This window comes from Periplaneta americana, chromosome 4 (assembly GCF_040183065.1).
Source record: "Periplaneta americana isolate PAMFEO1 chromosome 4, P.americana_PAMFEO1_priV1, whole genome shotgun sequence".
In the NCBI taxonomy this organism is placed as follows: Eukaryota; Metazoa; Arthropoda; class Insecta; order Blattodea; family Blattidae; genus Periplaneta; species Periplaneta americana.
In genome coordinates this window covers 50605441-50630582 of record NC_091120.1, presented here as the reverse complement: position 1 = coordinate 50630582, position 25142 = coordinate 50605441, and the positions used below count along the sequence as shown (strand labels likewise).

General features: G+C 35.2%; 1 protein-coding gene across 1 annotated transcript in view; it reads left to right on the top strand.

Annotated features, from left to right (window-relative positions):
* The window catches only part of Etf-QO (electron transfer flavoprotein-ubiquinone oxidoreductase), a 173509-nt gene extending 148850 nt beyond the window's left edge, over positions 1-24659 (top strand). The window contains exons 10-11 of the mRNA XM_069823302.1: positions 20582-20779; positions 24332-24659. Coding sequence (XP_069679403.1) covers positions 20582-20745 — 164 coding nt within the window. The 3' untranslated portion in view covers positions 20746-20779; positions 24332-24659. The remainder of the gene's footprint in view (positions 1-20581; positions 20780-24331) is intronic.
* The last annotated feature ends 483 nt before the right edge of the window (positions 24660-25142 follow it).

Here is a 25142-nt window from a genome sequence, read left to right as displayed (position 1 = left end):
TGTTGCATATATCATGTAAAAATCCATAGATAATTATTAACTACATTAATGTTATTTTACTCATTGTCAGGCACTAGGGGACATTTCAAGCTTCAAAATGACACCAATATCTTCTTGGTATCACCATATTTGACTGAGATATCATGTTTAAAAGAATTAAATATTCTAAAATTACTATTTACAGGAAATGAGCCACGAACATTCAGAGCCTAGAAGACTGCATCATCATGTCACCCCTTAAGCAGCTTCATGTCGGTCCTGTTTCAGCTTCTTTCTGCCTCTCAAATACCTCCTTGTTTTAACTTCAGGTGTTGAATGTTTTTTTGGCATTTTTGTCCTTATTTTCCATTGATGCAACAAATCCTGCGATGGTGTTTGTCCCAGGGTTTATGCTCATCCTCCTCAGAATTTTAATTTCTATTTTTGGACTCTTATTAAAATGACGTACAACATCACTGACACACAAATTTACAGATTAACAGTAAAAGATTATAAATTACTTCATTATGTAAAAACGTGTTTTCAATCTAATGATCATGCCTTTATATCTATGCATCTATTTTGGGACTAGAAAAAAGTTTATTTTACAAGCAATGCTGGACGAGGGGATTGACTGCTACGAGGATCCGAATGTAATCCACAATATTTATTTAAAAATTACATTTTTAGCCTACAGCTTTGCTATTTTCATAGAATGTAGATACATCCTTCACGAACAATAATACGTCACTTTTCCACATAATCCCCGCACCTTTGAACTGCCTTACGCCTGTATACCTGCACGATAAAAGTCTGAACCAACACGTCTGAGCTACTCTCTGGCGCCACTCACGAGAACGACTTAAATTAAATTTGAATACAAGGGGGAAGGATGTATCTATGACCTCCATAAATTGCAAAGTTTTAGAATAAAAAATAAATTTAAAAAAATGTTGTGCATTACTTTTGGAGTGATCTTCGTGAAATGACCGTGGCTGATGACGCAGAATTTTGGAAAATGGGACTTATCTGAAAAACCATAAGGCATAAATCGAAAATTCTTATATCAAATTAAAGGGGTGAAAATTCTCTATTAAAATAGTTATATTTTGAAAATTCTAATTTTTCATCATTTTTTGCGTTTTGTGAGTGTACATATACCTTAATTGTCTCTTAACATCTTCTCTAGTTTAAACCTGGAAGTCGACCTGGTTGGCGAGTTGTATTGAAACAATCAGAAACATGATTCGACCCGGAACACTAGCAGTACGATTAGCTGCAAATATAATTGCTGGACATCTACTATTAACCTTATTAGGAAATACAGGTCCATTTCTAAGTTACATAATATTAAGATTATTAATTATAACCCAAATTGCATTATTAATTCTGGAATCCGCAGTAGCTATTATTCAATCATATGTATCTGCGGGACAAAATTCCGGCACATCCGGCGACGCTGATATAACCTCTGCAGTTGCGAGCGTCGTTTAATAAACCATAACATTTTAAACCGGGAATATTAAGTAAAGTCCACACCTGTGGAGTAACGATCAGCGCGTCTGGCTGCGAAACCAGGTGGCCCAGGTTCGAATCCCGGTCGGGGCAAGTTACCTGGTTGAGGTTTTTTCCGGGGTTTTCCCTCAACCCAATACGAGCAAATGCTGGGTACCCTTCGGTGCTGGACCCCGGACTCATTTCACCGGCATTATCACCTTCATATCATTCAGACGCTAAATAACCTAGATGTTGATACAGTGTCGTAAAATAACCCAATAAAATAAATAAAATAAAAATATTAAGTAAAGAATTGCATTGCATCAATTTTAAGAATGCAAGCAGACACCTTTAGTCATCTCAGTCGTATCTCATCTGTCGGTTTCTCACCAGAGAGACCGTGATTCGATCAGTGACAGAATTTGTAGAATTTATAATAAACAAAACGGCTATGGAGTAGAGATTATCTGAATCTGAATACTACTGTAAAGTTTCCCCTGCCATTCTCATTTCGCTTAATTGTACTGTCTCTTGTCAGTATGTTCTATAGTTGAAATAAAGGTTTGTCTTGCCTTGAATTAATTAAATGTAGTAATATTTGAGGCTCCCCTCTGCGAAACTCATTGTTCTTTATGTTTCCATAAATATGTTAATTTTGTTCATCTCCCTTCTTCCTGCTGAAGCATCATAATGCGCTCCATTTGTGCCCGGCAGTGGTGAGAACAACTTACAACTTGGAGCAATTCCACTTGAAGCTTTAACTGACATAATGCATCTGGAACATCGTTTTAGACCTTCATATGATCAAAAGAACTAAAAATTGGATACACGAATAGGTATTTGTTATACCGCTATTTTGAGGTTGTGAAACGATGTACTAACTGAATTTTGATTGGAATTGCGCGGGTTCAGTTCACGAAGGAAGCACGATTTACAGATTGCCTAAGGAGTAGCTTACATTTGGTAGCCTCTCACGAAAATGGAAGATGGATTAGATGATAGAATTAACTATCGAGGAAATTGAAGTAAATCACGTACTAGGTCTCTACTTGTCTGTCTATATTTATAAATAAATAAAATAAATAAAATTCTTCTTCTCCATTCTTACTTGGTACAGTTATTTCTCTCTTTCCCATCGTTTTATATTTCTTATCTTTTCTCTTCCTGTTTTCTTTAGTTCAGTTTTTAGTTCCTTATCAATCTTTTGTTTTCTCCTTATGCCTCTCTTTAGCCCTCCCTTTATTCTCTCTTCTTCCTCCATATTTTTTCTCCCTATTTTCTTTTCATTTTCCTTTCCTCTCTCTTTATGTCTTCCAATTTTTCTTATTATCGCTAAAAGTTTTCTTTTATCTTTAATTCGTTCGCCCTATCTTCCCCTTTCTATTTATCTTTACTTCTCTTTCGTTCTCATATCTTTATTTTATTATCTCTCTCAATATGTTTAATTTAATGTATTAATATTAATTTTATTTATTTATTAATAGTTCACAAATATAGTACATACACTGAATAATTAAAACTAATCTGTACACACAATAAATGTACAATTTTATAACGCAATTTCTATAATTTAAATGTTGAATTTATGTTGTCTTATCCTGCACTTACGTCTACTTTTAGTGCAAGATTCAACCACTCTAGTTTATTGCAAACCTTAATATTTATTTACTTAAGTTGTATTTCTCGTTTAACTCTACAGTGTGCAGCCAGAATATATAAATCATTCATTATTCTATTTTCTTCCATTGCTCTTTCACAACAGAAATATCTCTCTCAATATATTTATTTCTATTATTCTTCCTATATTTTTTCTTTCTGGTTATTCTTTTTTTTTTCTTGTAATCATATATATTTCTCGATATCTTTATTCATTTCGTTTGCCTTACGTTTTACTTTCTTTGTCACTCTTTTTTTTCTCTCTTATCGCTGTTTCTCCCGTTTTCAATGTCTTTTAACGTGAAACGTCTGTATTCGACATAAAAACTGTGTTACACTTTTGTATAAGATGAAGTTCCTAAACGTGTTTATAAAGGAAGCACCGTCGCTTTCGTTATTAGAACGGCCATTAGATGGCACTTTTTTAAATTGAACGTGTGTAAAAGGAAATTGTGGATGGATTATGGATTTATTTAATCATTCATGAACACTGCTATGACGGATTAGATGCAATCCAATTCTCAGTCCACCATCCTTCAATAAATAAAAATAGATACAAATTTTCAAAATAATATGATAAATACGACAGATACTCGAAAGCATTATAATGGTAAAAGTTATACACAATAATAAATTCACACCCACCTCTCTCTTTCGTGCAACCACTTCTATAAACTTACATTCTCTATTGACTCTCCAGTATAATCCCTACTAATACTATTCTATTAAAACATTCACTGCTTATATAATATTAAATTGTTCTTCTAGTCAAGCCAAGCTCTACGCTACTCATTACCTTCTCTAAAATAATTTTATACAGAGTGAAGAAAACTCAATATCCATAATTAGATCTACACTTCATCCACATCTGTGATCCTCTTTTTCTATCGTATTTTGACTCTGAATATAAATTTTCTCAGTTTTCCTAGATTGCTGCCGTTTAGAGAACCACTTAACTTTTTGTATACTATTTAATCGTTCATATTAAAAATCATTTCTTTATCCAGACAATTCCCAAATCATTATTGACGAATAGCTTATGCACTTTATTAGTAACGTTTTTCGTTCCAACGGTGTATAAATATTCAGATTTTGGAAAAGTAGGATTTGATTCATATACAATTCCTCAAAATTGAATAGAAACTAAGTCCTGTGTACTTTTATACATAGTTTATTAGTAAGACTGTATGTGTTTTTATACTGGTTAAGTGGAAGAGAAGGACTTATGGCCTTAACTCTGCTAGTAAAAATAAATCTATCAAATAAATTACGTAATAAATGAAAAGTTACAAGCACAGTACATGGAGTGCTTATCGCATGCTTGAAGGACAAGATAATAATGAAAGTAAAAGTAGGGAACCGGTAAACAAAACATGCCAAAAAGCGTGGGAGGAGGGAAAACGTGTGAAGTAGTGGAGACAACGCAAAAGGAATGACAATTTTACAAGATGTAGTAGCTTCGACAGAGGATAATCACAACGGGCCTAGCCTACATGGTCAGATCGACACTGCATTGTAAGAGTCGGGTGTATTTTGTAGTCCACAAATTCGTCGTTATTTGATGATCAATATAGCCTAGTGCACATTGTAATCCATCGATGGCGTGTCCGTAATGGGAGCGCACGGATCATGTTCAGGTGATAGGATTACCTGTGCATGTTTTAGATGCGGCCGGCGGTGCCAGCTCACCCTGTCAATTACAACTTCCTCATCATCGTGTGTGGCATTTCCATGGAACGAATTAGAAGGAGAAAGTTCAATTCATTTTACATTTTTAATTACTGCAGAGCGTTTAGAATGATTTATGATCCGAGGAGACATAACTTATTATTAATAAAATATTAAATGAAAAACGCTAGAGTTTACTTCGCTTTGGCTCGAAATGTAGTGTTCCCTTGTTACAAATTGAGTACCCCCCAGGTTATATTTCCGGTACGAATATGAAAATATCTCCCAGAAAGAGAAGATCATTGTCACTTACTCCATTTTGTTTTAAACGGTGGTCATATCGTCGCTTGAGTATTGGGGTGTACCAATAACATAATATTCTTCTTAGAGAGTCATTCTGTATTATTTTCATGTCCTCGTTGTAAAGAAATAAGTGTTTCAACAATGTCTAAAGAGCCCACAATAATTGAAAAATTATTTAGAATCACAATGGTCTTTTTATGAGTGCCATAAATATCTTTATGCTCGACCATGCCGAAATGTAGTAATTATACACCTGGTAGCAGCCCTTTAATGGACCTCATTAAAGTACACCTATTCATTAAAGTTCAGGTCTTCCACCAATCAGAAAACACCATTGTAGCAATATGAAAGCGCAAGTATCGATTATTCTCGGATATGCAATCGAAAGACAACTAGCGAAACTTCACGGAGGCTGGAAATCCAATACTGTCGCAGAAGGTTATGTTCTGTTACTAAATTAATTAGCGTTAATTGTAAATAATATTGAAATAAATTCAATTTGTCATCTCGTTTTTCAATGTCTAAATCAATTTCAAGATTATATCAAGAGTAATGTTTATTTTACTCTCTAGATTATATCAAGGTCAATGACATTTGTGTCTCGGAAAAAATCAAGACTTTCGCGTCTGCGCACATCTCACAATTTACGAGATATTGCACAAGGTCAGTTCCGCTCCCCAGTCAGATAAGAATAACATGAATACTTATGAATAATTTCAAGTTAGAAATATGGTCCAGCATAAAAAGTCGTATGAAACTTGCCTATAATGGTAATTAAGACGCTTGCGCTCGTTTCGTAAACATACTCGCGACTTAATTACTACCATTATAGGCTCGTTGCATAATGTACTATCGGTGCATTGCTTTCCTTAGTACGAGGCATGTTACAAATTCCAGCCTTGACTGCTATGTCCATCAATGTTCCGAGAAAACAGAGAAACAAGCTAAGGTTGCTAATTTCATACATTTTACTTCTCTGTACAAAACTTTAATGTCAATGTAATGTAATTACCATCTAGAGGCATAAATACAAATGTTAAATTTCTACGAAAAGTTATTCGTTCGTAAGAAAATGAAAGAAATTGTTTGTTCTATGTGCATTGCTTCCGAAGCAGTTCTATAACCATATGCCAGTGAGCGCGGCGCAAATTGTCACGCGACGTGGACAAAGAACAAACCAGTACTCAAGTCTTTGACATGATACGGCAGAGTAGCAGTATATCCTTCACGTAAACACTGTTGTTCAGTAACTAATATTATTATTATTATTATTATTATTATTATTATTATTATTATTATTATTATTATGTACAGTATGTTTCAGTATAGTGCAAACGTATGCATCATCATCATTTATCACTTATCACTAGGGTCCACACCTGTGGAGTAATGGTTAGCACGTCTAGCCGCGAAACCAGGTGGCCCGGGTTCGATTCCCGGTCGGGGCAAGTTACCTGGTTGAGGTTTTTTCTGGGGTTTTCCCTCAACCCAATATGAGTAAATGCTGGGTAACTTTCGGTGCTGGACCCCGGACTCGTTTCACCGGCATTATCACCTTCATCTCATTCAGACGCTAAATAACCTTAGATGTTGACAAAGCGTCGTAAAATAAACTACTAAAAAAAATAAATTTATCACTAGGGGGCGGATGTTGATGACCTAAAAATCTACTTCAAATGGTCATTAAAATCCCCTTAAACTAATGGAAAAATGACATACAATTAAACGCGAATGACATTTAAATATTATTCACCGTACTCGCACCACAACTTCTTAAAAATTAGTCACCTTGTTTCAATGACTTCCCTGCAAATCCCGGAGAGAGGAGGCAACTTCTTGGAATTTGGCTAAGATAAAGGGAAAGAACATGCAACAAAATGAAGGTTTTAAGGGAAAACTATAGATTTTAATTATAGTATACAGGATGTTTCAATCGGGGGTGCTCCATGTCAGTGCTTTCATTCTCCGTCTCCTCCTCCTTCCGCTCTTCACTTTTGTTACCAGATCTTCCAGATGAGGAAGTGTGAATGACAAAACAAGTTGTGGGCGCAGCGTGCTAAGGGGAATAATAATAATTTTTATTTATATACAGATTTCTAATGTTTACACACCTTTCTGTGCCTAAAGTTTTAGGGTGCTATGCATAGACATTTCGCTAGCCCGCGCTACGAGAATTGCTAAACTAGCCCCGGCTATCGACGAAAAACGTTAGTTCGCTGATCATCCACCGGAAGCCCGCGCTAAGAATGTCTATGAATATTATTCTTAAAGACTTATTCTTATAATAATAATAGTAATGTAATGGTTAAAAACCAATGAAAGTTTTGACGTCGTCGGCATGGTATAGCAGTGACAAGCTGGGGCGAAGGTTGGAATCCTGCGTGGACTGACGAGAAGTAGCCTACATATTAAGGCTTTTTCGAGATTTTTCCCAATGTTGTAAGGTGAAGTTGAGGAAATCCCATAGCAATTCTCGGATTAATCTCACCTATTTTTTTCCGCTACCACCCTACATACCTTGTCCATAGTCGATACAGCGTCGTTAAATAACTGGTTAAAATAGTAACATAAAGTAACAGTACGCTGCTATAATTCTAGTCATCATCAAATGCTCTTCGGATTAGGCCGTTGTGCCTGTTTCGTCTCCTGGATTCAGTTGGTCCCTCCAACGCTTCTTCAGTCTGCCGGTGTTTCTCCTTCCTCTTGGTGTGTAGTTTAGGATATTTTGTGGTATTCTTTCTGGGAGCATTCTGATCACATGGTCGTACCAATTTCTTCTGTATGTATCTAAAATTGTAGTTATGTTTTGTATTTTTAATATGTTGTGAATGTCCTCGTTTCTTTGGTGATAAAGAAGTGTATGACCTGCTAGTGTTTTGTAAAATTTTGAAACAGTCTCAGTTCTAACCTTCTTCAACAGTGTTCTTTTAGTAGTACTTATGAGTTACTGATATTTAGCCATTTTATTGTCAAAATCCATAGGGGAAATGTGAGAGAGGTTGTAACCTAAATAATCAAAAGAGTTAACTTTTTCTAATATATGATTATCTATAACTATTTTTGATCTGATGGAATTTGACCCAGAGAATGTTTTTTTTTTTTTTTTTTTTTTTGAAATTTTCAAATTATATGTTTTCGAAAGTTTTTCTAATTTGTATAGTCTATTGCTCTAGTATATAATTCTAGTAATTCACCCAAACAACATCGCTAGAGCGTTATAGGCCTACTTCTGAAAAGAGCGCTATTAGATTATATTTGCAGAGTTGCCATATCCTACATTTTAATCCATATGTATCTGTGGAAAGAAATTCAAGATCAGGGGTTTATGTAAATTAGAAAAGTGACTTCATTTTCGCCAAAGACTCGCATAGAAGAATGCGTTTCCACTCTGTGTAAGAAAGGCTATTCATAAAAGTAAGGGTCAAATTCCTTTAAACAGAATGAGGTTATTTAAATCCTTTTCGGTAGCACATAGCCTTTTAATATGATAAAGCATCGCTTAACAAAGCAAGGAACAAACAAACCGGTTCTGAGTTTGGAGCTGGAGTTTTTTGTTCGATTTAAGCCAAGTTGACGTCTCCTCATACTCCCATATGCTACTTTCACCGTATCAAGAGCCGGCGGCGTTTTGTCTCCTAAATTGAGTCGGTGCAATGAATGATTCCGAAAAGCCTTCATAGCGAAGCCGAGCCAAGCAAAATAATTCAGTACTTGCATGAATAGCGATGCACTGAGCTCCCCGCAGGGGTCCCGAATAAAATGGAGGTAGAGTCGACGAGGTCCCATTACGTTTCGAGGCTGGGAAAAATGTTTCTATTGTTGTCTCTTGCGTGCAAGTCTACTGTGTGTGGCGTTAAAAAAAGTCCTACATTTTTTTTTCTGGAATATGCTTTTATTTTTATTCTAAATGCTGTGACACGTTTATGCAATTGCGTCATTTTGCAATAAAACACGGCAAGGAAACTATTGCAAACCAAGGGAAGTACGTTAGATTCCCTGCGGAGCTGTGCGTGATAAAGCGTAAGTTAAATAGATTTTCTGTTTCTTCCGCAACTCGTTCTACAAAATGGCTTCTTTATTGCCATATTACGATTCAGAATCTTTTATTAGACCCACTGCGTATGTGTTAGAGTTTTGAACTGAAATCTCTTAAATAGACTATAAGACTATTACAAATAATAATAAATTCTAGATTACTGTGTAAGTACAGTAGTGACAAAAGAAACCGGACTGACGGAATAATCAAAGTCCCCGAAATGAGCCACTGCGCATGCCACGCCCGCATTCACAAGATAGCGAGTAATCCATTGAAATTGTTGTAGTTTCGACTGCTGACGTAGCCCATTTCGAAAGCTATTAGAAAATAAGCTGGTAAAATTCATGTTCTGGGAATAATGAGTTAATTAAGTAGTAAAATATCGCTGTAATCGAAAAGTATTGGGAATAAATTTGAATAAGGAATAAAAAAAAGTTTTCTTCCCAGGCAGGATTCGAACCACGAAAGTCTTAGTTATCAGTCTATCGTGCTCTGGAGTGAACAAGGCTCTGAAATCAGCTACAAGGGTCGGTCTCGCAATAAGCGAGAAAGAAAACAAAAGAAAAAAAAACAATATACGAAAGTATGCTCAAATGAAACCCGTTTGCATTGTCTAACATGGTCTGCTATCCTTGAAGTATGAGACCAATTTTGTGGTTCCAAGGTAGAAGGTGATGTGTTAATTTTTAGCGGAAATTAGATTTTGCTATATGCATGTATATGAATTGGTGAGTCGTAAATGGAATTAACTACATACACTTTGTGTGGTTTTCGGTAAATTGAAAAAAAAAGTTTCTGAAAATTAGGTTTTTAGTGTTTACGTTTATTTTATTTTATTTTTAAGTGATGTGTGTGTTTATGAATTGGTATTAGTTCAAATTAAAGCACAAGAATTGAATGAACCGTAAAAAGAATATGTAACGGACCGTATTAATCAAAATATGATGATACAAATAGTATGTTGTTATTATTATTATTATTATTATTATTATTATTATTATTATTATTATTATTATTATTATAATTATTATTGCCGCCACGACGGTCCAGTGGCTAGAGCGCTGGACTCATAGTCGTGGCGACACGGGTTCGATTTCCGGTGTATCCCCGATTTATGACTTCTATTGGGCAAGCTCGTGGCCCAGGTAACATAGGGGTTTTCGCCGGGATCTCCGGTTTCCCTGTGGCATCCTAACAAATATCCATCAGCTCGTCTCGTCTCATTGCGGGTGTAGCGTAGACCGGCCTCGTATGAGACACCCTAGGCAACGACTCTGTCGCTAAATGTTCTACATATTATTGTACCTGGTTTAATATGATTGAATGACAGTCAAATACTCACCATTAGTAAGAATTATATTACGTTATTAAGCCATTTAGAGTCCCTTCAGACGAGGCCACTATTACAAGCGCTACTAAAACGCTGCCGCTTGTGAATACTTACTTACTTACTTACAAATGGCTTTTAAGGAACTCGAAGGTTCATTGCCGCCCTAACATAAGCCGCCATCGGTCCCTATCCTGTGCAAGATTAATCCACTCTATCATCATATCCCACCTCCCTCAAATCCATTTTAATATTATCCTCCCATCTACGTCTCGGCGTCCCTAAAGGCCTTTTTCCCTCCGGTCTCCCAACTAACACTCTATATGCATTTCTGGATTCGCCCATACGTGCTACATGCCCTGTCCATCTCAAACGTCTGGATTTAATGTTCCTAATTATGTCAGGTGAAGAATACCATGCGTGCAGTTCTGCGTTGTGTAACTTTCTCCATTCTCCTGTAACTTCATCCCGCTTAGCCCCAAATATTTTCCTAAGCACCTAATCTCAAACACCCTTAACCTATGTTCCTCTCTCAGAGTGAGAGTCCAAGTTTCACAACCATACAGAAGAACCGGTAATATAACTGTTTTATAAATTCTAACTTTCAGATTTTTGGACAGCAGACTGGATGATAAGAGTTTCTCAACCGAATAATAACACGCATTTCCCATATTTATTCTGCGTTTAATTTCCTCCCGAGTGTCATTTATATTTGTTACTGTTGCTCCAAGATATTTGAATTTTTCCACCTCTTCGAAGGATAAATCTCCAATTTTTATATTTCCATTTCGTACAGTATTCTGGTCACGAGACATAATCATATACTTTGTCTTTTCGGGATTTACTTCCAAACCGATCGCTTTACTTGCTTCAAGTAAAATTTCCGTGTTTTCCTTAATCTTTTGTGTATTTTCTCATAACATATTCACGTCATCCGCATAGACAAGAAGCTGATGTAACCCGTTCAATTCCAAACCCTGAACTTTCCTAATAGCATATTCTAAAGCGAAGTTAAAAAGTAAAGGTGATATTGCATCTCCCTGCTTTAGCCCGCAGTGAATTGGAAAAGCATCAGATAGAAACTGACCTATATGGACTCTACTGTATGTTTCACTGAGAAATCAAATGTGAATAATGGATTTAAATGGAGGCATTTAGTTACAGCCACAGAATAGTGGCGCTGCAGACGCTCTGAGTGGTCGGCTTCGCCACTATTTTAGTGGCGCGTGAGTAGCACGTCTGTGGCGCTGCTAACGGATGACTGTTGGGCCACCAATTCCTTACACCGCCACGAAGGTATACAGCCTATTATGCCACGGATTTTTTTTTCGAATTCCTGCTAGAAGCACTTTAAATGATTTCTTAAACATGCGAAAGTACGAAAAAGAAAAAAACTTTTTATCGTCCTGTTGTAAATCATCAGACAAAGTATGGAGTAGTCCTCGATTCTGTCTTTCCAAAACCAATCGATAGACCCAGACTCTTCTTCTATTTTTCGTCTATTCCTCCGTATAAGCAAAGTTTCCAAAATATGTCTCCTTCTATGTTCACTGGAAGACTGAAAAATTGTCTACAAAAATGTAGTGTATTAACCCTTAAATTGGCAAAACTTCATTTCTCACACTAGTTTATTAAACCATGTCGGACTGTAAAGAAAGCTATCGCAATGTCCATAGTTATGTGTACATACAATTTGAACACTCTATACTAATAATAACTCTGCAGCCAAAATTTTTCTGGTAATTTTCGATTTTCCAAAAATAATTGGTCCTAACATATATAATTAACCACCCTGAAACCGAAAATCGTTTTTTTTTTTATTTTTGTTTGTATGTCTGTCTGTCTGTCTGTATGTATGTTTGTTACCTTTTCACGCGATAATGGCTGAACGGATTTCGATAAAAATTGGAATATAAATTAAGTTCGTTGTAACTTAGATTTTAGGCTATATGGAATTCAAAATAAATTATTTAAAAGGGGGGGTTATAAGGGGACCTGAATTAAATAAATCGAAATATCTCGCTTATTATTGATTCTCATGAAAAATATTACATAACAAAAGTTTCTTTAAAAATAATTTCCGATAAGTTTTACTCTTCGAAAAAGTTTGATAGGACTGATATTTAATGAGATAAATGAGTTTTAAAATTAAAATAACTGCCATCTAAGACGGTGTAGTGAAATAAAAAACAAAAACTTCGTCTATTATAAGGGGCTTTGGACAACAACAATCGAAAGCTATGAAACATAGCCTACAGAGAATGTTTCTGTGTTTGTATGAAGTAATATCGGAAGCTAAATTAACCGATTTGTATAATTAATTATTATTTCACCATTGGAAAGTGTAGTTTCTCCAGATGGACATAATGCTATAATGTTATTACAGTAACTTCTGATATAATATAATATAATATAATATAATATAATATAATATAATATAATATAATATAATATAATATAATATAATATATGTAATGTAATATTATATAATATAATTTAAGTTATTTGAAGGGTTCAGAACCATAGTGGGCCAAGCGCCATTTACTGAATACGTAGAAAACAAGGGTTAAAATTAAGTTAATACCATAATTCAATGGAAACCTATAACAAGTAAAATAAAATATACACATTAAATCTAAATGATGTCAATCTTCATTAAACTATGGTCGCATGTAATAAAAATTAAGAAACATGTTAAAAGAATTGTCATTGCACCAAATGAGTGTCTCTGGACCAAAATGATCGCATTTTAATTATTTGGATGCAATTTAAATTAAGTAACATATTAAACGATTTATCCTTCTATCAAACACGAATGTTCCCTGGATCAAATGTCCTATTTTAATTATATAATTACTTTATATTTATTTCTAACGGGTGCAGCGGAGCGCACGGGTACGGCTAGTACGGTTTATAAAACTAAATACAAATATTTACATACGGAATACTTAATAACATTTTACAGGAGAAAGAGTTCGTCCAAAGGCTGGACCTGGGAAGAGTACCCAAAACGCTCATTGCATTTCCGCGTTGAATTGCAATACTTAAACGTTGACGCAAATAAGTATTGCAGCGACGATCACCAGTAATGGAGATCAAAATTTGGCCGATTTCAGATACCAAAACTTTAGCGTCATGACTCCAAGGACCGAAGGTCTCCACAGCAAAGTTGACAAAAATATAATTGTCTAAAAGATGAGGATATATTATGTTGTACAATATTATAGTATTGTGAAATTTTAATTTTCCTACCACTTTTTTTCTGTTGTACTATTAAAATTATAGCTTATAGCGTAATAACCTGTTGTATCCTATAGGATAGAATCCGAAATTTCCTTCCGTTGCTTCTCAAGAAGAACTTAGTGCAGTCGCTCTTGATGCCTCATTTTGATTACTTTGACACTCTCTACACTGACCTTAACATGAGACTGACTGACAGACTACAGCGTGTTCATAATGCAAGCGTTAGATTTATTTGCAACGTCCGTAGATCTGACTGTATTACACCTTCACTAAATATGCTGTCCTGGGTCCGTCTCAAGGAGCGAAAAACTATTCACTCTCTCACTTTACTCTTCAATATTCTTCAAACCTCTAACCCTAGCTACCTAGCTTCTCGTTTTCAACATTTGTCCTCATATCACGAAATAGATACTCGCTCACAACACCATATCACACTCTCCATTCCTAAACACAGAACATCCTTCTACTCTTCATCTTTCACCGTCTCTGCAGCTCATCTCTGGAACTCTCTACCACAACATGTCAGAGACTGTCGGACATTGTCTAGTTTCAAAAATAAATTAAAATTGCACTTTTTTTAATTAGATTCCTTTCAGTTATAAGCCCTTTTCTCTGCCATTGTTTTGTAAATATATAGACTATATATTTCTTTTTCCTTCTTTTCCCCTTTTTGTTCTCTTTATCAGCCGATGAATTTATTATCATAGCCTTTTTATCGTGAATTTTATTTAATTTTCGTATTTATTTTCTTTTTTATTATTATTTTATTACATTCCATTTTGGTATATTCTTCCTTACGTTTTTCCATATTAACCATTTGTACTAAATGAGTTGCTTTCACAATATTCCAATGTATTTTACTTTCTTTTTTTATTATGGTATTATTTTCATGTTGTTTAGTGTCGATTTTATTATTATTATTATTATTATTATTATTATTATTATTATTATTTTTTTTTATTTTTTTAATATGTTAGTACTCTGTTCTTTAACTTTTTGTTAAATTTTAACTGCTTTTATACTTTGTGACCTGGTAGAGTGTAAGAGAAGGCCCTATGGCCTTAACTCTGCCAGTATAAATAATAATAATAATAATAATAATAATAATAATAATAATAATAATTATTATTATAATAATTATTATTATTATTATTATAATAATTATTATTATTATAATTATTATTATTATTATTATTATTAATATAGGATACTTTGCGAATTTAAGGGTTAAGCAGCGCCATTAACGTGCGTTTGCAGCGCCACTAACGCGCTGCTAAATGACGTCGTCTGGAGGGGTCCTTAGTCACTATCGGACTCCTATGTATCCTATAGTTAATATTGCGTAATGTCACCATGTAGACAACATGATAAAAACATATTACATACTCTTGAGCTGCTGCGGTGGACCCGTTAGGTCGATCTTGTCCTCACAATGTTGCCAGGTAGTGTGGAATAACCCTGCGTCACCTTCGTCTGCTATTCTTGAAAGCAGAGATGTGTCCTCTTTTTCAGAAGATGATTTACTTCGACTGTTGGAGAGAACGCCTAATTAAATGCACGACTGTGATGCGTAACGCAGCGAAAGGGATCTCGGCCCCGGCAGCACTTAGCTCCCCCGCAGATCTCGTCGACTTTTAATTAAGTCGGCAGATTCTCAATCCCTTCACGACTTATATTACGCCTTGCAATACAATGTCTGAACAAGATGAGCTCTGAATACATCTCGGAGCCTGTTTGTCTTGAAGCGACTCACGCACAGACGCTGAGATACGGGTTACGTTTAATCATCACAAAAAGAAGAAAGCTCACGTGTTAAAATAACAGCTTTACCTTCACATTCGTCCTCTTCCACTACATCTTCTTTGTCTTATTTTCTTTCTCTCAACCTACTTCTTTTCCTTTTCTCCTCGGTGGTCTAGCGGTTATCATGCTTGTTCAATCTCTGGTTCGCGGGTTCAAATCCAGCCAAGGACGATGGATTTTGAAGTGCGATAAAATCTTAGTGTGTCGTCCGGGGGATAAATAAAGCTGGAGGCCCATATTGTAGATTTACGTATTACATACATACATACATACATACATACATACATACATACATACATACATACATACATAGTTTTTTGCAAGGGAAGATCTTTCACTGCAAACCCAGCATACTCCAGTCTTCTTTAATTTCCGCCTTCCTCTTAATTTCCGCACACCATCCATATATGAAGGGTTCAGAACCATAGTGGGCCAAGCGTCATATATTAAAAACGGAGAAAGCAAGGGTTAAAGTTGAGTGAATACCATAGTTTAATGAAGATTGATATATCATTTACTTTTAATGTATATACTTTGTATTACTTGCTATATGTTTCTATTGAATTATGGTAATAACTTCATTTTAACCCTTTTTTTCTACGGTTTTCGTAAATGGCGCTTGGCCCACTATGGTTCTGAACCCTTCATATCTGAATGTTGGCTATCATTTGAAATCTTCTTCTGCCCCGTTTTTTACCGTTTACCATTTCTTTCAGTACATCCCTCAGTAGGCAGCCTCTTCTCAGTCACTGACCCAGCCCATTCCTTTTTCTCGTCCTGATCAATTTCAGCATTATTATTTCTTTACTCTTTCTAACACAGCTTCATTTTCTTATTCTATAATTTCAAACGCTCCATTCTTCTCAATAGTCACACATTTCAAATGCTTCTACAGTAGTCGTTTCTCTTCATTTCTTATAATGTCCATGATTGTGTCCTGTACAGTGCCACATTCCACACAAAGCACTTCACTAGTATGACACGTAAAAGGATTCTGGATCTGATAAAGAGCTTCAGGCAAATTTGTCGAATTTCAGAGTCAAATGACTTCTGCAGTTAACTAAACTACTACTACTACTACTACTACTACTACTACTACTACTACTACTACTAATACTAGTACTACTACTACTACTACTACTACTAGTACTACTACTACTATACTAGTACTACTACCAGTACTACTACTACTACTACTGCTACTAGTACTACTACTACTAATACTGCTGCTATTACTACTACTGCTACTAGTACTACTACTACTACTACTACTACTACTACTCCTCCTCCTCCTCCTCCTCCTCCTCCTCTTCCTCTTCCTCCTCTCGCCAAACATAGACGGCTCAGCCCGAATACAGAGGTTAGCGTATTTTGACGGAAATATTTATATTTATGCAAGTAGTAGTGTATCAGTGGCCCTAGAATTCTATGTCGCAATGCTAGGCTCGTGATCCCTTAGAGGTATTGCAGTAATGTGGTGAGATGATGAAATAATTGCTGATAATCTTTGCGAGAGACGGCTATTAACTGCTCTATTAAATAAACGTGACAACGCTGCGTGACAGACCGCACCGAATGATTTATTATGTTTTGGGTCTGGAGAGAGTTGTGAGGACGTCTAAGCATGACGAAAACTATACCACCACCACCACCACCACCACCACGACTTTCAGAGATTAGGGTTAAAAGTCCGTTGCGAGTCCAGAATGTAATCTTATAGCTTGGCGATTCATGTTCTAGTCTAGTAGATTTTTCCTTGACTGCTCTCACGTTAGGATTTTATGTGGAATTCTTTTATTATCCATTCTTTGAATGTAATCGTAGCAGTTTTGCGTACAATCCGCATTTTTTCCTTGTGAAGTTAAAAATGTTCGTTCTTTGTGGGATTTGTTTGTTTCCTCTTTGTCAACTAATCCGCATCGAACTACAACTCTAAAGAGCTTCTTTTTTGCTACTCCTACCCGTGTAAATAATAAATAAGAAAGCAAATAAGCATATTTTTCCTTTGGATTAGATTCTCCCGTCTCAGAACTATTTTCCTAGAAATGTGCTGTCCAATATTGTTCTTTTTTGCTCAGGAAAGGGCTATTTCTTTGTATTCCTTTTTTTTTAATATTTAACGACGCTATATCAACTATTCGCTTATTTATTTTATCCGTCTGTACTGTATTTTATGTTACAAGTATTATCAAAATAAAATAAATTAAATTAAAAAAAATTAGCGTCGATGGGATTGGTAATAGCGAGGTGACGGAATTTGGCGAGAGGAGGCCGACGTTTCGCCATAGATTACCTGAAACTCGCCTTACGGGTGGGGGGAATCCTCGGGAAAAACCCAACCAGGTAATCAGCCCAAGCGGGATTCGAATCCGCGCCCGAGCGCAACTCCGGATTAGCTATTCTTAATATTGGGTGCTATTCATAGACATTTCGCTAGCCTGCGCTACGAGCGTGCTAAACTAGCCCCGGCTATCGACTGATTACTTGTACAGGATTCATATCATATCGCTAACACTGGTTTATGAATACGAAAAACAAGATCGCTGATCATCCACCGGAAGCCCGTGCTAAGAATGTCTATAAATATGGCCCTGAGTTTTTATGCACATTTCAAGAAGCGTGTAACTGCATGTACAGGTTGAATGGGGCTTTGTGCATTTATTTAAATGGTGAATCACTGAAATTATACAAATAGTAAAATGATTTGCTAGCTAATTTAATCCTAGCGATTTTCGAGAAAAAAGAAGAAGAAGAAGAAGAAGAAGAAGAAGAAGAAGAAGAAAAGGGAAAAACTCGGTTCTTTAGTTACCGCTGAATAACGTTATTATGCAATATCTTTTCTTCACGATAGTATGTTTTCTCGTCGTTACAGCAAACGGCCGCCACGATTGAAAGTTGATTTTACTGAATTCAGAGTTGCCAACCTAGATAAGTATGTTGAAATATTACAAATAACTCCTCTAGTGTTGTAATGAAAACCACTGCCTTCTATGTATGCTACAATGCATGTAAAATTCATACGCAAAAGACAGTGTTAATTAATATACATTATACGAAACGTATCACTGATATGCAATTCCAACTTCACTTAACAAAAATAAATAAAAATTATTCCAATTGAACACGAAATATTAAAAATACTTGAATAATTTTTACTCCTTCACATTGAAGTTGATGGTGAAGTTTGTACGTTGGCCAGACTGCTAACGTCAGTTAGCTGTTCATAGTGTAACATACGTAGTGTATATTAAACAATTCAAACTTTACTTAACAAAAATAAATAAAAAATATTCCAATTGAACACGAAATATTACAAGTACCTGAATAATTTTTACTCTTTGACATTGAAGTTGATTGTGAAGTTTGTACGTTGGCCAGACTGCTAACGTCAGTCAGCTGTTCATAGTGTAACATATGTACTGTATATTAAACAATTCAAACTTTAATTAACAAAAAGAAATAAAAATTATTTCAATCGAACACGAAATATTGTAAGTACCTGAATAATATTTACTCCACATTGTAGTCGGTGAAGTTTGTATGTTGACCATACTGCTAACGTCAGTCAGCTGTTCATAGTGTAACATATGTACTGTATATTAAACAATTCAAACTTTAATTAACAAAAATAAATAAAAATTATTCCAATTGAACACGAAATATTACAAGTACCTGAATAATGTTTACTCCTTCACATTGGAGTTGATGATGAAGTTTGTATGTTGGCCATACTGCTAACGTCAGTCAGCTGCTCATAGTGTAACATACGTACTGTATATTAAACAATTCAGACTTTACTTAACAAGAAGAAATAAAAATTATTCCAATTGAACACGAAATATTACAAGTACGTGAATAATTTTTACTCCTCCACATTGAAGTTGATGGTGAAATTTGTACGTTGGGCAGACTGCTAACGTCAGTCAGCTGTTTATAGTGTAACATACGTACTGTATATTAAACAATTAAAACTTTACTTAACAAAAAGAAATAAAAATTATTCCAATAGAACACGAAATATTACAAGTACCTGAATAATGTTTACTCCTTCACATTGAACTTGATGGTGAAGTTTGTACGTTGGCCAGACTGCTAACGTCAGTTAGCTGTTCATAGTGTAACATACGTAGTGTATGTTAAACAATTCAAACTTTACTTAACAAAAAGAAATAAAAATTATTCCAATTGAACACGAAATATTACAAGTACCTGAATAATTTTTACTTCTTCACATTGAAGTTGATGGTGAAGTTTATACGTTGACCAGATTGGTAACGTCAGTCAGCTGTTCATAGTGTAACATACGTACTGTATATTAAACAATTCAAACTCTACTTAACAAAAAGAAATAAAAATTATTCCAATTGAACACGAAATATTACAAGTACGTGAATAATTTTTACTCCTCCACATTGAAGTTGATGGTGAAGTTTGTACGTTGGGCAGACTGCTAACGTCAGTCAGCTGTTCATAGTGTAACATATGTACTTTATATTAAACAATTCAAACTTTAATTAACAAAAAGAAATAAAAATTATTCCAATTGAACACGAAATATTACAAGTACCTGAATCATGTTTAGTCCTTCATACTGAAGTTGATGGTGAAATTTGTACGTTGGCCAGACTGCTAACGTCAGTCAGCTGTTCATAGTGTAACGTATGTAATGTATATTAAGATTTTCAAAAAATATTATTTTCAAAATATACTATCGTACAGAAAATACTATACAATACACGTCTGTGAAGTACATTATAAAATCTCGGATATTGAAAAACTCGCTCTGCTCGTTTTTCAAACTTTTCCTCCAGTTTGTAAAAGGCACTTCCCAACCTTGTACCGTATTACACTAGTATACTAAATGTGTTTTGACGTATACTAAATTAATATTACAGTATATTTGCCCATGGGCTCGGCACGCATGCTTACACCGACGTGACATCTCATCTGTAGATGACGTCACAGCGGACCATGTTATACATACACACACTCTCACACTCACACACACGTTGTAAAATGCGCTTTAGTTTATTTTGCATATGTTAAATGTTGTTTGATGTATGTTACAGGCGTGTACGAGTTTGTGCCCCTTGAAGACGGTTCGGGTCAGCGGCTTCAGATCAACGCTCAGAACTGTATCCACTGCAAAACCTGCGACATCAAAGACCCCAGCCAAAATATAAACTGGGTCGTCCCCGAGGGAGGCGGCGGACCCGCCTACAACGGCATGTAATTGAGAATTGCTGCTAAGACTTCACCTTTGTCAGGTATGTGATATGATTCGATTCCTTTTGGCTCTATACCTTTTTAGTCAGTATTTTAGGTAGTGGGTATCACACACACATGCACACGCACACATACAGACACGGACACAGATATACCATTATACAGGGACATCACTTTATTTTTACCAACATTTTTAACATTAACCTGGCTATACTCGCAAACACTGTTGCCCCCTTCCATTACAGGAGTTTGATGTTACTAGTGCAATATGTAAACAAATCATTTTACTAGGTATAGGAGGAGAGAAAAGTAGTGTATCCATTTATGCTGTAGGGAAATACGATATTACGATTTTCAGTTTGATCATCACTTTTACGGAATTTATCAAAATACAGTAGAGTAGTAACATTTTTTTTTTCAAAAACTCAACTTTTCAGGCGGCTATGTTCGTTATGTAATGTCTACTTTATTTAGCATATTAATTCTTGATGTTATCACACAATATAGAGAGTGCATTTAAATTGAGGGGGTCATAAGTAAAGGGCTGTAAGTGCACTTAAGTTACTTTTGAGAAAATGGGGTTTAAATATTTAAGCTTTCGTAAAATCGGTGAAATTTTTTATTTAAATTTTAATGTGTAATGCGATTAAAATATCCTTTTGCCACTAAAATTTTAGATACTTTTGCTTACACTGGATGCACTTAACTCATGTTATTACAAATGTCACTAGCATTCCTTTGCTTCTAGCCACCTCAATTAAAAAAAAAAAGCTAATCTGAATTTTTAAACAAGTTGCTGAAAATGGTTGCCGTTCATTACAATGCAGGCTTCAATTCAGTACGCATATTATTAAAAACATTTTGAAGCATATCCTCTGAAATAGAATTATAGTTTCTTGAATATAATTTTTAGTACGATATTATTAATATAGGTTCTTTCTTCTATGGAAAACGCAATCATATTTATGAAACACACTATACACTGCAGTGTTTACTTCACTGCTTGAAGACTTCGAATGCAACAGCGGCCGTCAGTTTGTGTGTCTGACGGGAGCAAGGACATTAGTGAAGGGGTGAGAGTGAAGTACATTCAGAAATGCAGGTACAATAAAAATGCAAGTAAAAATAAAATGATGTCCCTGTATTTTAGCATAACTGCAAATCATCAGTTACATACTTTCTTTCGACAGTTCCAATTCTACAGAAAGAAACAAACCAAATTTAACGAAATACAACTATTATATAAAATTAAAATGCAAATCAGTGTTGCCAACTCTCTAGTATAAGAATATGTTACAAGCTGTTGTTTAATCAACTGTTCGAAGACAAGTCATATGGCCAGTTTCTCCAAGAAATGTTTAACTTGGCCTAACTAGTGTTGAATTAACAGTCTGTTTATTTTTAACGTTTTGTTTCGACTGGTGAATGGATATCTAGCCTGAAAATGACAGCAAATTTAGCAGCTGTTCGTTCCGTTCCCGGCAGATCTCTCGACGGTATCAGGTGCAGACATGGCTGCCCGGAGATTGAAACTTTAGCACACGTCTTGGGATTCTGTGAATAGAGATTGCTCTTGAGGAACTGTAAACATCATCTTGTAAGATCCAAAATTGCTGCCGCATTAAGAAATAAGGGCTGGATAGTAGAAGAAGAAATCTCCTGTCTAGCTGAAAATGGGTCAACGAGACGAGTAGATATTTTAGCGTACAATGCTGACACTAAACAGGGCATCATTGTGGATCCCACGATACGTTTTGAAGTAGAATGTCATCAGTCAGCCGAGGTCCACCTTGAGAAGAAGTCGATCTATGAGCCTACAGTCAACTATTTCAAGCTGAAATATGCCTTAATTCACGTTGAGGTATTCGGCTTGCTCATAGGTGCTCGAGGGACTATACTAGCTTTTTTCGAAGAATTTCGACGGCAGTTTGCTCTGCCAACGTCTCTGAGGGATGACATTGTGATAATTGTGTTAAAAAAATCCTGCCAAATCCTATTATTATTATTATTATTATTATTATTATTATTATTATTATTATTATTATTATTATATTTCCCATTTATTCAACATAGTTTTGTTTAAAACAACCAACACTTAACAATAACAGTCGTTAACACTATTTTAACCACTCAGTAGCAGTTGGTAATGATTTTGCACATGTACAGCAATTTTTTATTGGCTGATATTATTCTTTAAATTCTGTATTGTAGAGTAAGTCATGAAACATGCATAAAATCATAACCTGGTACAGTAGGCCATGGCCAATAGAAAAAGAAGACAAATGAAAGTTTTAGGTGACTACTATTGAATAATAAATTATTGCAAAGTGAGGTTATAGTACTAATGCTAACATGACTTCTCAAAGAAGTGATTTTTGCTGAAAACTTTTTAATATACTGTGTATTTTGAAACACTATTGACATTGGCTATAGTTAGTTGACAAGAACCAGTATCATAGAATCAAGAGTAAATAGTAGATGCTAAATTGGAGTAAGTGGTCTATTTCTGTTTGTAGGATATTCAAGTCTGGTTTAAATTTCTTGTAAATTTTGAGGCCTACTTGTTTTGAAAATCTATATTGTCACAAATTGAGTATCATGCATAATATATAAATCATAATTCCTAGTTACCAGTACCTTGCCACGTTAAGATCTCACATTTTCTAAATATTCAATAAATACTACCTCAGTATCAAAATAAGCAGCCAATATGACAATCAGTTCACTTTTGAAGATTTCTTCCCTATATTAGCTTTCTAAAGTGTCTTTTAAATGTTATGTTATCAGTCATTCACGAAACATTGCTTTAAAGAGAGAAATAAAATATTATTTTCACAACTTCTGTTTGAACAGCTGTGGTGTCATCTGCCATATTTAACTATCTGTCAAATGATTTAACTGTATAAAATCCTACATTTAAAGTTAACAAACACTTAACAATCTGTTAAGCCAAACTAGTGTTGAAGATATTAAAAAAACTATATTTAACAAACTATTTAGAGTTTAACATTCATTAAATGTTCTAACAATACTTGGAGAAACCGGACCTGAAGCTCACAAGTGATACCAACAAGGCACCACTCATGAGGGAACTAGGCCAGGAGATAATGGGGTAGGGAAGCCAGTTCCTTTCCTCCTCCATTGCGTACATCGCCGACTAGCTATATATTACACTAATCAGATTTCAAATGCCTCCCGCCAACAGATTTTGTTAGATAGAGGTTGGAGTGGAACCGGTCTGCATAGGCACTCTGTGCATATTAGCACAAAACTTCAATCGGAGGTAAATTCCTATTTTATGTATGAGGAGTATTGGGTAAATTTTGATATTTTTCACGTAACATTTTGGGTTCATTATGTTACATGCTACTTACTTATGTGGCTTTTAAAGAACCCGGAGGTTCATTGCTGCCCTCACATACAAGCCTGCCTTCGGTCTCTCACAATGCAAAAATGTGGTATGAATAACATAATGGTTGGCAACACTGATTCAAGTATGGTATGTAACTTTCTCAGTGTTTACCGTTCAAGATTATAATCGTATTTGTTGTTTCATTGTTTATATTAAGATAATATTTTTCTCTTCTTTTCAGGATTGGCTTATAGGACCGAGTAAATGGAAGACATGTCAAGTATTTTTACGTCCCTTTCCTGCTGTATCTTATATTGTAAATAATAGCTCTGGAGAGCATTATATGATGGTATAAATATATGTTAATTTGTTATGTATTTTGACATTTTTGTTATAACATTATCAAGAACCTGAATTTGGTTTTGGTTTTTATTATAATATGTGTTTGGTTCTTTCAACCCTCCTGTCCTATATTTTTAGAGCCATTTTATAATCAGTGCCGCTTGCAACAATCAATGCAATATGTAATATATTTTTACTCCAAGAATATACGTTTGCTACTATTTTTATCCATGTTGTATGGCTATTTTCAACCTTTCTGTCTACCCGCCCTGAAATCTAAACCCCGGTATTCCTTTCCGTGCTCGAGCAGTGATCTCAAGATCAAGTTATTATCAGATTTACAGTTACAGAGCTGGCAAGAGACACGCAGCTGAAGGGGTGGAGAATGAAGCTCATCCGAACATATCCAATCTTTCAGTTTTGCTGTGCCGGGTTAGTTAGGATATGTACGAGTATGTGTACGATTATGTCATAGTAGGAATATTCAGCACATGTTGAAAAATACGGAAGGTGTGTTGAAGTGAATGTCTAGTTGCGAGATTATAATGTGCACATTCTGTGCAATAACTGACTTGGACTAAAGATCTTCAAACTCATTCTTTTTTTTATTAATGTCTTGTATTCCATATGTTTGTAAAGCTAGTTACATTGTGTACAACCTGTACAATAATTGACATGGACTCATTCTCTTGTGTATCATATTATGTTTT